The 13,682-nt window shown below is 41.7% G+C and overlaps 1 protein-coding gene across 2 annotated transcripts in view; it reads left to right on the top strand.

Moving 5' to 3' along the window:
* Positions 1-13,367, top strand: part of znf438 (zinc finger protein 438) — a 50,257-nt gene extending 36,890 nt beyond the window's left edge. For both annotated transcript variants that reach the window (XM_087788738.1, XM_087788737.1), the window contains exons 3-4: positions 8,097-9,823; positions 10,618-13,367. In XM_087788738.1, the coding sequence (XP_087644864.1) occupies positions 8,124-9,823; positions 10,618-11,164 (2,247 nt within the window). In that variant the 5' untranslated portion in view covers positions 8,097-8,123 and the 3' untranslated portion in view covers positions 11,165-13,367. The remainder of the gene's footprint in view (positions 1-8,096; positions 9,824-10,617) is intronic.
* Positions 13,368-13,682: the final 315 nt, after the last annotated feature.

Below are 13,682 nucleotides of genomic sequence, written 5' to 3'. Positions count from 1 at the left end.
ATCTCTGGGCCCGTGGTGTCCCTGAACCGGCTCTAATTAGCATCCGACACAACACTGTTTATTTACTCAGGTACAGACCGAAGGGGAGGTGAGAATGAAAGAGAGCTGGAAAGGTGGAGAGAGGAGAGGAGAGGGGAAGGGTGGGAACAGGAAGAGAGAGGGAGAAGTGAGAATCAAAGGCCTGCCAGACTCTTTGATAGCGGATGCTTGGGATAATGATAGTATGGAAGATGGAGAAAGTTTGGAGAGGGAACGTAGGCAAAACTTTTCAGCGTTATCTATCTCTCTATCTATCTCTATCTCATCCATCCATCCATCCATCCATTTGTTCATCTGACCATTTAAAATCTATGCATCCATCCATCTTACCATTTTCCCATTCATCCATCTTTTATCCATCAATCATATAATCTATCCATCCATCCCCCTATTCATCCATCCATCCATCTATCTATTAGCTACCTATTCAACTATCTTTCTATTATCCATCCATCAATCACAAATTAATCCATCTATCATCCATCCATACCGATATTATTTTTTCATCTATCACTTGTATCCATCCTCTAATCTATCATCCATCCATGCATCCATCCAATTTTCCATTTTCTGTCTATCGGTCTGTCTGTCTGTGTCTATCTCTAAAATCCTTCCTTCCACCCATCCCCCTATCATTCCTTTATCCATCCATCCTCTAATCATTCATGTATCCATCCTATCATCTATCCGTCCATCCATTTGGTCATCTAACCATTTATCTATTCATCCATTTAAAATCTATGCATCCATCCATCCATCTTTCCAGTTTCCCTGTCATCATTAGTTTATCTTTTATCCATCAATCATCTCCTCTATCTATCCATCCTCATATTCATCCAGCCATCCATCCATCTGTCAGCTACCTATTCAACTACCTTTCCATCCATCCATCATCTATTATCCATCCATCTATCATGAATGAATCCATCTTTCATCCATCCATGCATCATCAATCCACATCAATAAATGAATCCATCTACTGTATAACCATTGATTTATCAATCCGTACCCATTTTATTTTTTCATCCATCATCTATCTATCATATATATCACTTTTTCCATCAATCCATTTTCCTCTTGTTCCTTTATCCATCCATGTATTACATATCATCCATCCATCTTTCCATTTTCCCTGTCATCTATTATTCATCTTGTATCCATCCATCATCTCATCTATCCATCCATCCATCACACATTCCTCTATCCATCCATTCATCAATCCGTTTAACCTCGATCCATCCATCCACCGTCACTGACTTTTATTTTAATGACTCAAAAGGCTTGTGAAGTAAATAAAATCTTTGTTTAATACAGAGTCTACACCAAACCTCCGACTGTGACTTTGCCTGTTTATGTTCCGCTTTTATTCATTCCCTGATCTTTCAATCCACCAGTGTTTAGTATGTTTGACCTATTCAGGGGGGTCCAAATGTCAGGGCGAATGGAAAGGTCACAGAAAGGTTCAGTGTTGAGCAAAGTCTGGTTAGTGTGGCCGCTCAAGGAGAGCCAGGATTTGAATACGACGACGTGTCACCTGAAGCGTCGGACATCGAGCCACGGCAACCTTCACGTGTGTGTTACCCTGCAGCCTCTGTAGTTATTGACGGCTCAGGGCATTACCTCATACAGGCCCTGACACATGGCCTTGCCGGACATCAGGTCAAAGGTCACCGGTTGTCAGGGTTTTACAGCATCCTGCCTTGAGACCGCGGCGCCGGCCATTTTATTGAGGCTTCCTCTCATCGGGTCGGTCTGTCGTCTGAACCTTGGCTACATGTTTTAAAACCAAAAGTGAAAACGGGACTCCATCAATTGAGGACGAATCACACGTGTGAGTGGAATTGTGATGGAGAGCGATGAGGTTTCACTATTGATCAATCTGCATCCAAACGCAGGAGGGAGCGGCAGGTTCTAATTGGAATGGATTTCTCACGGCATTGATTCGCTCAGGTGACAGTGGATGACATACGACTGTGTGCGTCTCATACCATGTTACGCCGCGATGTTCTTTTACGCCACACCTTCGTCTGGTGGGAGATGAGGAGCTTAAAAAACGCTACTAGTGTGCGTGCACTTGTTTCAAGCTATCTTTGCTACTCTTGTTTCCATCAGCACAACTTGTGAACTGCTAATGAGAAAATCTATGCATATGTCGGATTTATATTTAACGTGTGAAGTTGAGAATTTCTTATATGTAATTCTGTTAGAGGCGACAAAATCTTCTGACTCCTAACCATTGTATTTCAGATTTAATTACAGCATAAACTATACTTGATTTAAGCATAAACTTAAGTAATTTGTATTTATATAGCACTTTTCTAGACCAGGGTCACAAGGCGCTTAAACAATAAAAAAATATATATACTAAAAAGATCGTCTTATCAAGAAGGATCTGTCTCGCCTGCAGTTGATACAGAACTCTGCAGCGAGAATTCTGACCCGCTCAAGTAGAAGAACTCACATTTCTCCTTAAAAACTCCATTAGCATGTTAATGCTAACAAGCTAAAAACAATGTGAGCCACAATGTTCTCTTTGCAAAATGGAATAAATAAGAATGCTTACACTTCCGATGTAAGAGTAGAACTCGGCTCATTACAGTCCCATTTGAAGGGTCTACTTAGGGGTCTCCAACCTTTTTGATACGGAAAAAGCGATAGTGCTACTCTGCCAGTTTGATTTTCACCTCGGAAGTAACAAACATTCTATACCAAATAATATTTTTTGATCACTTAATGACATTTATCACATTATTGGTTCCAATCTACATGGATATTAGCATGTATTTCACCGGAATACAACCAGAAACACAAATAAAATAAAATAATAAAAGGGTGAATTGATACTTGTGATCCATGGGATACTCTCATGATGAGGGAATACACTTTGGAGCCTGCAATTTAAACTTGTTTATTGACTTGTAGCGTTCTTGTGAAATCAAACAAAAAGCACAACTTTTTTTTTTTATATACTTAATGTAGTATATATAGAAATAAGAAGGTTTGGTTTGCTAAAAGTGATGAGTCGGCAGCAAACCTTTTTTACATTTTAATGCTGAGAAGAGATTTGGTTTGTTTGGTTTAGTCAAACCCGGTCAACAGACTGAGTGAGTCATGTCCAGTTTCTTATATTGAAACAAACTCATTCAATTCTAAATAAATGTTTTTAAATCTAAAATTTCCCTCAAATTTTGCCAATTTGTTTTTAATAATAGTCTTTGATGTAATGTAATATAACATATCTTACTCTTAGGGGGGTTTAAATGGTCTAAATTGAAAACCTACTTAGAGATCCCATAATGTGACGTATTTAAAAATAAAGTAATAAGTAACACCTCCGGTTTATTTTTTTAAATAATTACGAAATTTGCTGTGTCCTTCCTGCTGTACTTTATTTATTTTATTTTCAGATTCCCCACTTACAAAATACTTTATTATGGATTGTTTACACTGAGAAAGTGATTAACTCACATCACCTCTATGATATTTTTGTGCTACACATGTTTAAAAACATAAACAGAAAGTAAGATTCCTGCAGCTGTCAGATCAGCGAGCAAGAAGAAATATTTAAACTGATGTTCTCTCATTTCTTTTCTGGACCCACGATCTCATGTGTCACATTATTGTATCGGCCTTTATGAAAAAAAGTTTTTATTACCTCCGCCTTCAGTTCCCCCTGCTGTGGTTGTGTGTCCGAGAGACGTGGAGGAGGAGGACGCTGAAAAAATGGCCGTCGGACATGGCTTTTCACAGCCGGCTGGCCCCGGCCCCCCATGTTCTGCCCTCTTATCTAGCCCAGATCCCAGCCCTTTCATCTGGACCAAAACCCGGGGGAGCTTGGCCTCTGTAGGGTTTTTTTTTTCTTCTTTCTTTTTTACTCCTCCTTCCAGCTCACAAACATGCACCTAATTCCAGAGCCGCTCAATCTCCAGGCTCTATCTTGGAGTCCCAGATGAGTGCTGCTCTCACCTACGCAGGAGATAACGAAGACTCACAAATGTTCCTGAGCTTGTTTTTCACCTGCTATTACACAACTTAAAGGTTGGCTTTCTGTAAAGCGAAGGCTTTGATGTATATTCCAGCTCTCTTAAGTCACAGGTTGTTCAATTCTTACCTGGTGATTGAGGCTCCGTGAAGCACACAGTGACGAGAACGACAGCTTTAAAATACAGAAGATAGATTTTAATTAAGTCAAGTTAATGTCAGTATTGTAAAAATGTGTCCAAAGAAAAATCCAGCAGGCTGGTGATCATGTCAAAAGAAAGTATATTCAATTAAGTAATATTGTGCTGCCTTCAGGGAAACATAAGTTTTTCACAGCTTTGCTCTGCCCTCCTCCTCAACCCTGACCTGTCTCCTGCATAAACACAGAGTCCTCACCTCTCACCTTCTGGCCTTACCTGATAATCTCTCTCCCTCACTCTCGCTGAGACACAGACCGGTTCTACAGACACCAGGTTTTTTTAGACGTCACCCCGACCCTCGACCTCTTGACCTCTTTGAGATTACTTTCAAATGCAGCCCTAGACGGAGTCAAACCTGTGACCCGAACTTCTGTTTTATATACAAAACTCAAAGCTTTATTCATCGGTACTTCAGAGGCTGAGAAAATCTCAATACAGTTTCTAACTTGGATTTCTCTTTAATTATAACACACAGTATCATGTGATTATAAAGGTGTTGATGTGTCAAATTCACTATAATTATTCTTCATCTATATTAGGTACTAGCTTAAGACAAACCTAAAACATGATCAGTAAAATAGTCAAATTACTGTTTTCAAAATATTGCTTAATTGTCAAATTAAAATGAATTTTCACTAATTTCTCCAAGTTTCCTTTAGTAAAGAAGCTGGAAATTCTTCACTGTCACTCAATGGTAAAGTACCGTTAACACGAACATCATGATACTTGCTTATGGATTGTTGCCGTATTCAGCAAATCAACTTCCTGCCTTATGTAGTAATAAGTAGGTCAGTCTGCTGGTGGTTCTAGATTTGGTGGCAAATGAAAATAGTGGATAAGAGGCAAAACTGTAGCCTTATATGTATTTAATGTCTATTATGGAAATAATAGGACAGCAAAGAAAAAAAAAAAGTCGCCTCCATCTTTGGTAGGTATGTGAGAAAACGAATACACAATCTCTGTAACGATAACAACAACACTGTATCGATTAGTTGTTTTTTTAAACAGCTTTAAAAAAATTAAAAAAAATTCATTAAGGGTTTAAAAAATATCATCTTTTTTAAAATCACAAATAAAGTACAAAATATTCACTGAGTATGTTCAATTTAGTGGTACAATTACGCTTGCAGCTGCTAGACAACAGCAATCAATCCATCCCGGTGATGACTGAGGACGAGAGGATAGAATACTGTTCAGCCCGCAGAAGCAGCTTTTAAAGCTGATATTTGGACATATTTTTCAATCCTATTCAATCAACAAAAAGCTTGTAACAAATACAAAACATTGCTGTCATTCAGTGTCCCATAAAAGTATTCAATTGCATCGCAATGTATACAATATCATGAGCTGAATATATCATAACGTATCGTATTGCAACAGCCCTATTCTTTGTGTCCGTTCATCCTTCATGAGCTCGGTGAGTTTCATTCCCTTTTGTTTCTTCTTGTCAATTCATATTTGATGTAGTTTTTTTCTGTAGTCAACCAGAAAAAGCACATTGAAGCTGTTCCCGCTATAATGTTGTCGCACACATTTGTCGAAACTAATGGCGCCTACAGGGAAAGATCCCGACACCTTCTGGAGAAAGTTACATTTTGACACTCGCGAAAAAAACACTGGTTGGTTTTTATTCCTGTTTCGGATCATAAGTGTCCGAGTAACTCTTTATGTAGCGCCGGATACGTTTAATAATTTACTCCCGACACTCATCAGACGCCTCACATTTTCCAGTCCCCACCATGTTTGATATATAGTCGGGTGACATAAACTGTGACTAAAGGATTGTAATCCTCCCACCTTCCCCTTCCAGCTGTGGATACTCACCTTTTTATCTCCCTCACGCCCCACTGTAAACATTCCCATGATAGAAATGCCAAGTGCTGTCCCTGCCACATTTGTTCCTCCAGCCACATAAACTCCACGCCGGAGCGCACCTCTCGCGGTTTTACTCCGCTCTGTTTTTTAGCCAGAGTCACAGTCAAACTGAAATCAACCATCCACGCAGGGAAGAAATATCTCCGGTTTTATGGAGTCGTAATTCGGCAGGGGTACTGTATAAATAATCCCCTCGCACTGAAACGCTTCCAGCTGTTAAACAATATGCCCTTTGCCGTTTCTCTTTTCTTCCTCTAGGATAAATAAAGTCTCTTTCCCAAGGTTTCCCCTTGTCTTGACAAATTACAATGTTGAATATTTGCCTTTTGTGACACCTACAAACTGTTGCGTTTCATGCTGATTAGTAACAGAGCGGAGCTGGAAATCCGCCTGTTTAATGTTGTCATTGAAAGCCAGGTCGTAACGTGGAACTCAAACGCCGGAGTCTGCTTACAATTAGAGCCTTTGAAGCGCTGTAATTTCGACCACCTTTTGATATGAAGATACAGTATTGATATAAGAGGGGTGAGAAGGACTTTGTTTGAACAGTCATACCTGTGGCTTTTGATTGATGGATGGAACGGCTACGGTACATTGAGATAATAAAGTCGAAAAACCTCAGTTTTTTTCTCCTCGACGTGTGCCATATTCCGGGAGGCTCGAGCTCACCGCGGAAAAGTCTTCTCCCTTCAGATAACCATGAAATGTCATTTGCCATCAAGGGGTGATAAAGTAAAGCTTTAGTTTTTCTGTCCAGAGGCGACCACGTGGCTTTTCGTACATGTAACGGTGGCCAGTCGGGAGAGAAGGGGGGAGATGGGCAGGAAGCCCCTCTTCATCTGGTAAAGATCCAGCCGTTGGGCAGCTTTCACGCACTGCTGGCTGATCCTTTCAGGAAGAGAGATGGGGGTACAAGGAGCTCACCACAGAGCCCCAGCATGTGCCAGGGCTGCATGCTGAGCCCAAATCAAAGGGGACACTCGGTCCGTAGCCCGGGGGAGTCGGCAAAGTGTGACCAAAGGGACAATGGCAATAACATGGCTTGTCATGTGACTTCAGGCGCCTGTATTTTTATGGTGTCATGCACATCTCAAGTAGGTATTTACCTCTCTGAGTCAGCCTCCTATTTAGGGCATGTTTTTTTAACCTTTTAAAAGCATCTTTACTATGTGTGTTAGTGACTTCTTTTTTTTTAACCATATTTTCCACAATTCATAAGAACTGTATATGACATTAAAGGTTGTAACCAAAGTATAAAACGGTACAGATGTAGGTGTTTTTGTTAATTCTTAATTAAAATATGTATTTATTCTTTGTACAAACACAGGAATGTATTGACAAATATGAATAAAAGTATAGAGAAATAATACACTGTAAAGCTTGTTTATAAAACCATGTTCAGTATCTAATAAAAAATACTTCTGAAGACATTTTTTAATAGATTGTGTAATTAAGCGGTTGTCATGTGGTGAATAAGCAGAATACTTTCAAAATATGTGTCTCTTGACTCATTGTCACTACTTAGAAATTAACTCATTTTCATAGATTTCTTACCTCTTCAATCCTAAATATGCCTGTGAACTAACTGTAAATGGTCAAAGTTTGTGTGTTTTCCATTCTTTAAGTTAAACATTAGTACTGGGTGAAAATAGAAATAAGAAATAAGAAATAGAAAATCTTCATTCATCCCCAGAGGGGAAACACACTTAATAACAACAACAATAACAATTTACCAAATCTTTTCATGCATCATTACATGATTATCATTACATTTGTTCCCCAGAGATGAGGCATAGTTCGAATTCTACCTTATGTAGTTAATAAGTAGTCAATATGTTACGCCAAGTAATTAAATAAAATAAGGAACAGGACACTACACTCCTACCTATCATGATTCACATATTTGAAAAACAAAGTTTTTTTGTGGACATAACATACTTGTTTGTTTGTATGGATGTCATGTTCAGACAGTAAGTCAAAATGTCAATTTGTGTTTTGCAGTTGGAAATCCCAAATCAAGACATTCCAATGAAGAGCCTCCAGTTTCGTAGCATAGCCCCCAAGGCTCCTGCTGCAGTACCCTCCCCATCTCCTGCGGTCCTGTCCTGCCAGCCTCCCTCTGCCCTCCCTGAGGCTACCACTGCCACCAGCCCCAAGTCCATAATTGTACCCACTCAAAACTATGCACTGATGCAAATAGCAGGCCAGGATGGGACTTTCTCTTTGGTGGCGCTGCCCCCCGTCCCTTCTCAGACTCCGCAGAAACCACAACAAACTCCCTCAATTCAAAAGAATTTGAAGTTGCCCATCCCAAGATACCAGCCTCTGAGGAGTAAGGTTGCCTCAGAGAAGATAAGGTCCAAGAGGAAGAATCTATCAAGGGTAACACAGACGGAGTCCTCAAGTCTGCCATCCTCAAAGAAAAAGAAGTCCCCCAAACCAACAAAAGAAACACTAGTTCCCAAAGAGGAACCTTCTGAACAAGTCCTTCTTATCGACCCTGCCTCATCCGACATCTCTGTGACTGCTCTTATCCCTGAGAACACTGTCTTGTTTGCCTCTTCCAAGCTGGAGACTCTGGCAGATGCCTCTGAAAAAGCATCTCCAACTGGAGTCATTCAGGGACTTCAGAATTCTGTAGCTGCTCATAAAACCTCCCCAACCAAATCCACAGAAGAAAACACACTAAGGGTGAGCCACATGAAAACTGATGCAGCCCAGCCTCCGAGCAGTATTACCGTCTTGTCCCCAGCTATCTTTAGCAAAACAGTTCAAATTATTCCTTCACCTCGTAAAGGAAAACTTCCTATCTTGCCATACTCAAGGGTAAAGTCCACCCTTATCCCAGCCGGCACACTTAATTTATCCACAGACAAAAATGTTTTCCCAAACCAGTTGAGTATCAACAAGAGTTTAGATCCTGTGTCAGCCCTCCAGACCGCAGAAGCATCGCAGTGTCACAACCCAATACCCAACTCTACTGTACAGCCACATGCTAAGACAGCAATAGTTGCAGTCACAGGACTTCCCCACAAAACAACTGGAAAGAAAAGAGGACGGAAAAGAAAGACACTAGATGATGCGTTTGAGGCCCGGAGGAAAAGATCATTGTCCTTCTTCCGTAGAAGGGTTCCTGACAAGCAACCGCCAGTTCCCTCAAGTTCAACGCCAACTGAGATTGACATTTCAAAGTACCGCAGCATCCGACCGAAGCCAATATTGGTCGCGGATTCTATTTCACAGCTGGTTAGCTTACCTGCCATCACCGCTGATGGAAAAGATCAAGAGCTAATACTTTCTCAGCCACAACCACTGACGGCTAATGATTTAAGTTGTTCTCTTACACGGACCCCAGTAGCGATCCCCCTAAAAAACACCTCCCAAACGAAAATATATTTAGGCAGTCGTCCGATCTACCGATGCGCCACCTGCAACCGTTGCTTCCAGTTCAAGCACCACCTGAAGAGTCACATGAACAGCCACACCAACCGCCGGCCTTACATCTGCCCGGTGTGTCGGAAGGCCTACGCCCACTCCGGCAGCCTCAGCACGCACATGAAGCTCCACCACTGCGAGGTCCGACCGCGACGGGCTCTGGGCTGCGAATTCTGCGAGAAGTCCTTCGGTTACGTGGGCGTGTACTTCAGTCACCTCCGAGAGGTGCACAAGGTGGTTCTCACGGTGGAACCGTCCATCAGCCACCACGAGGATCACGCGTCTGCCGAAGGGTGAGGGAAGTCTTGAAGTAGAAATCAAGTGTTGAATGAAGTAACTAATGCGACAAAAGCACTCACTTAACTTTGCGTTCTTGAATTAAGTAAGTAAGTAAGTAATATTTATTTGTATAGCGCTTTTCCAGACCAGGGTCACAAAGCGCTTTAACAATCAAAACAATACTCAAAAAAGTACATACTTTAAAGATCAAGATAATACTGAGAACAACACAGGAGTTCCAGAAAATCAAGGAAAAGCCTGAACAAATAGAAACGTCTTAAGATGTTTCTTAAAAGAGTCAGTAGATCCATCAAGCGCAAAGAGAGAGGAAGATCGTTCCAAAGCTTAGCAGCAACAGCCTGAAAAGATTTCTCTCCTCTGGTCCTGAGCCGTGTGCGTGGAACCATAAGTAGATTCTGATCCACAGACCTCAGAGCCCGAGCTGGGGTGTAAGGCTGGATCAGATCAGTGATGTAAGGAGGAGCCTGACCATGAATAGATCTGAAAGTAAGAACCAGAATTTTAAAGTTGATGCTGAAAGAAACTGGAAGCCAGTGAAGAGTTTTAAGGATCGGAGAAATGTGAGTTCTTCTACTTGAGCGGGTCAGAATTCTCGCTGCAGAGTTCTGAATCAACTGCAGGCGAGACAGATCCTTCTTGTTAAGACATGAAAACAAACTGTTACAATAGTCCAGACGAGAAGAAACAAACGCATGTTTGTTAATAGAATTAATAGAATAATTAACAATTCTATTAACCCAGGCTACCCGTGTTGGCGTTGAAGGGTTAAACGTTACTCTCCCTACAGGGCCAACTCCTCCGAGACTTCAGACGAGCAGGATTGCGAGGATCCGGTGGAGCTCCAGATCAAGTGCGGCCGCTGCCAGGTTATCACTCCGACGTTCGCCGACATGAAGATGCACCTGCTCTACGTGCACAGGGAGGAGGTGAAGATCAAGCGCGACGACGCCCCGCTCTCCCGGTGCGGGCGTAAGGCCGAGGACGAGCTGGTCAAGCACGCCGCCCACTACTGGCGTCAGCTCAACGAGAAGCGCAACCTGGTCAAGTGCGGAAGCTGCGACGAGGAGTTCTTCTCCTTCTCCAAGCTGAGGCGTCACATCGCGTTTCACCACAGGGGGAACGACAACGGGGCGGTCTCGCAAGACGAAGGTGGCGGTGGCGGCGGTCTGCTATCGGCAGGACCGGGGTTTAACTGCGTGCTGTGCAGCAAGGTGCTGGACACGAAGGAGGGCGTCTGGGAGCACTGGAAGAGTCAACACCACTGCGAGCAGCCCAGGCTACTCTGGGACGCCCTGAGCTCGTTCGCCGGCCACGATGAGGTCGACGTAGACTGATCTGGATGGCGGTTAAGAGACTCACTGTCGCTAATACACTTCAGAATTTCAATTTTCTTTATCTCAAGTTCATGATCGGCTTTTAGTATTTATATGATTTTTTTTATTTAAAGGTTTTCTACTTCTTACTTACACATGTATTTCCTATGGGATTCCATTCGTACTAGTAGAAAAAGATGCCCCTAAAATGTAGGGGGAACTAACCAATTGGCTACGATCACTTAACTGATGGGGAAACCGTTTTTACTACACTTTAGTAACTTTTAACTTAACCTTTTATTTGCCTGGCAGGATTGTGTTTCCATAGGTTTTTACCCCATGAGCACAGTTTCATTTTATTTTATTATATTTTCTCGCCAAAAGCATTTTGGTCAGTGGCAAAAACTTGATGTCCCGTGTCAAAGTGAGACGTTTAATCACTTAGAGTAGTATTGTTGGAGGGTCTGGTTCTGCACCTCGAAGACAAGAGCACTGAGTCTGATTTTAGACCAAAAGAAACATTTGAGTCAGTGTCATATTTAATGTGTATCGTGATGCTTGTCGTGCACAGAAGCTTACAAGAGTTAACAAACCATCGAGCACATCAGATGTATCTGAGATTAAAAAAAGCCGTTTCCCTCACTGACCCAAGGTCAGCTAGTTGGCGTCCCAGAGAGGCCCCAGACCTCTCCACTCAACGTGTCCTTTTGAGGTGTCATGGCTCCCCCACTGGAACCCCTCGGAGTTGCCTGGGACGTCTTGCTGAGGTGCTCAGGACTGCATGGTGGGATGTCAAACTGTAAAGACTGTGTTTGTTGTTGGAGTTTTGCGAGCACAAACTAACCAGCATCCTTGCAAAGAACTGAACATCTCGAGGTCTGCTGCTCACACCTCCTCTCCGCCTGAACACGTGGCGTGTTGCCTTTTCTGAGTGCGGGTTATTCTCCAGATCGTGGCGAGATCCACGACCAGAACCGAGTCACGCTCGCGATTGTACAAGTGTCAACCTTTTCACCTCATACGAGCTTGCGGAGTGAAATCGTCGCCTACTCTTGTGCGCCCCCTGTGGAGTCGTGTGCAACCAGCCTCTCTCTCCATTTATAGCACGGAGGGAGGAAGTATATCGTCAAGTCCAGATTATATGCTATTTTATACTAGATTTAAAGTGTATTTATTGTTGTGTTGCCGTCCAGTTAGAGCCAGCACTGACAAATGTGTGTGTGTGCGTGTGTGTGTGTGTGTGTGATGATGCTTTTGTGTGTGTTGGAGCTAAAGCGTTCATCTTCAAGAAGAAGTAAAAGATGACAGGGTTAATGGAATGTAATTGAAGTTGTTAGGAGAGCTACCAAAAGTAAATTTATAGTATATATAAAGTAAATATAAAGTTCTTATATAGTGCAAATATATGAAGAAATGGACGTTTATTTACACGGTCACTGTGCAGAGATGAAGCAGATATCGTCGCCGATGCAGTAAAAGCCATGATGTGTCCGACAGGACTGTTAGTGGAGGAAGTGACGCACTAGAGCTGCACACTCAAGGGTCTCGCCACAGTGGCGGATATTTATTTTAATCCCGACGCTCTTTTAAGTCCTCTATAATAAATCTTTTAACAGTTGTTGCACAATTGCATTCCACACCTGTAGGTGGCAGTGTGACAACTGACGTCACTCACTTAAAGCACAAACGTTCTTCGATAGCTACATTTATTTTTAAAGAAATATAGTTTAATTTCCACTTCAATAACTCTTTATTTTATTTCACAAACTATAAATACCTCTGCATGTCTTTCCAGGTTTCATTTGCAAATATGAGCTTCTTAATGAAATACTCGGTTTAAGTTAAACCTTCAGAAAAAAGTCCCGAAATATCGCCGATGATGGAAGGAAGTGGATCGTGACAGAATCGTATATTTCTCATTTCAGAACTCTCACTGACACACACTAAAACCTATGATGTGTACTACTATATGTTACTACTATATATATATGTGCAGCTCTGGTGTTCACCGACTCATCTTCAAGATAAACCAGGTCGTTACAGGATTTCAGGTCAAACGCTTCTCGCCTCACTTCAATGACTAAACCTCTGACAAACAAACCTGCGCGATGTTTTTTTTTTCGGGCTGTCTAGATATTCAGTGTTTCACAGGAAATAATATGGTTGAATGTTTGTCCATGTGACGGTTGGTGATGAACTGACAATAAAGAGACTTGTTGACTCACTCGGGTTGGATTTTTAATCTTCAGCGCTCTAGTGGCCGCTCAGAGAACTGCTCCTGTTCGTGTCCATCTGTAGTCGCAGATATCTTGATATTTAAGATCTTTGACAAAATACTGTTAAGCATTAGGTGAGTTTGATAGACTTTTCTAATTGATTTAGTTTTTTTTACTTTGTATTTATTTATGTATTTCTTCTATGTGATCACTGTGAAGTCTATTTGAATATTTTGATACAATTAACAGAAGTTTAAAACTTCAAATTTGTACAAAATACAATAATTCATAACTGCTTATATTTTCTTGCTCTTTAATTATAA

Source organism: Callionymus lyra, chromosome 4, assembly GCF_982586985.1.
Source record: "Callionymus lyra chromosome 4, fCalLyr1.hap1.1, whole genome shotgun sequence".
Lineage (NCBI taxonomy): Eukaryota > Metazoa > Chordata > Actinopteri > Syngnathiformes > Callionymidae > Callionymus > Callionymus lyra.
The sequence above is the reverse complement of the archived record's forward strand: the minus strand, read 5'-3'. Positions and strand labels throughout refer to the sequence as shown.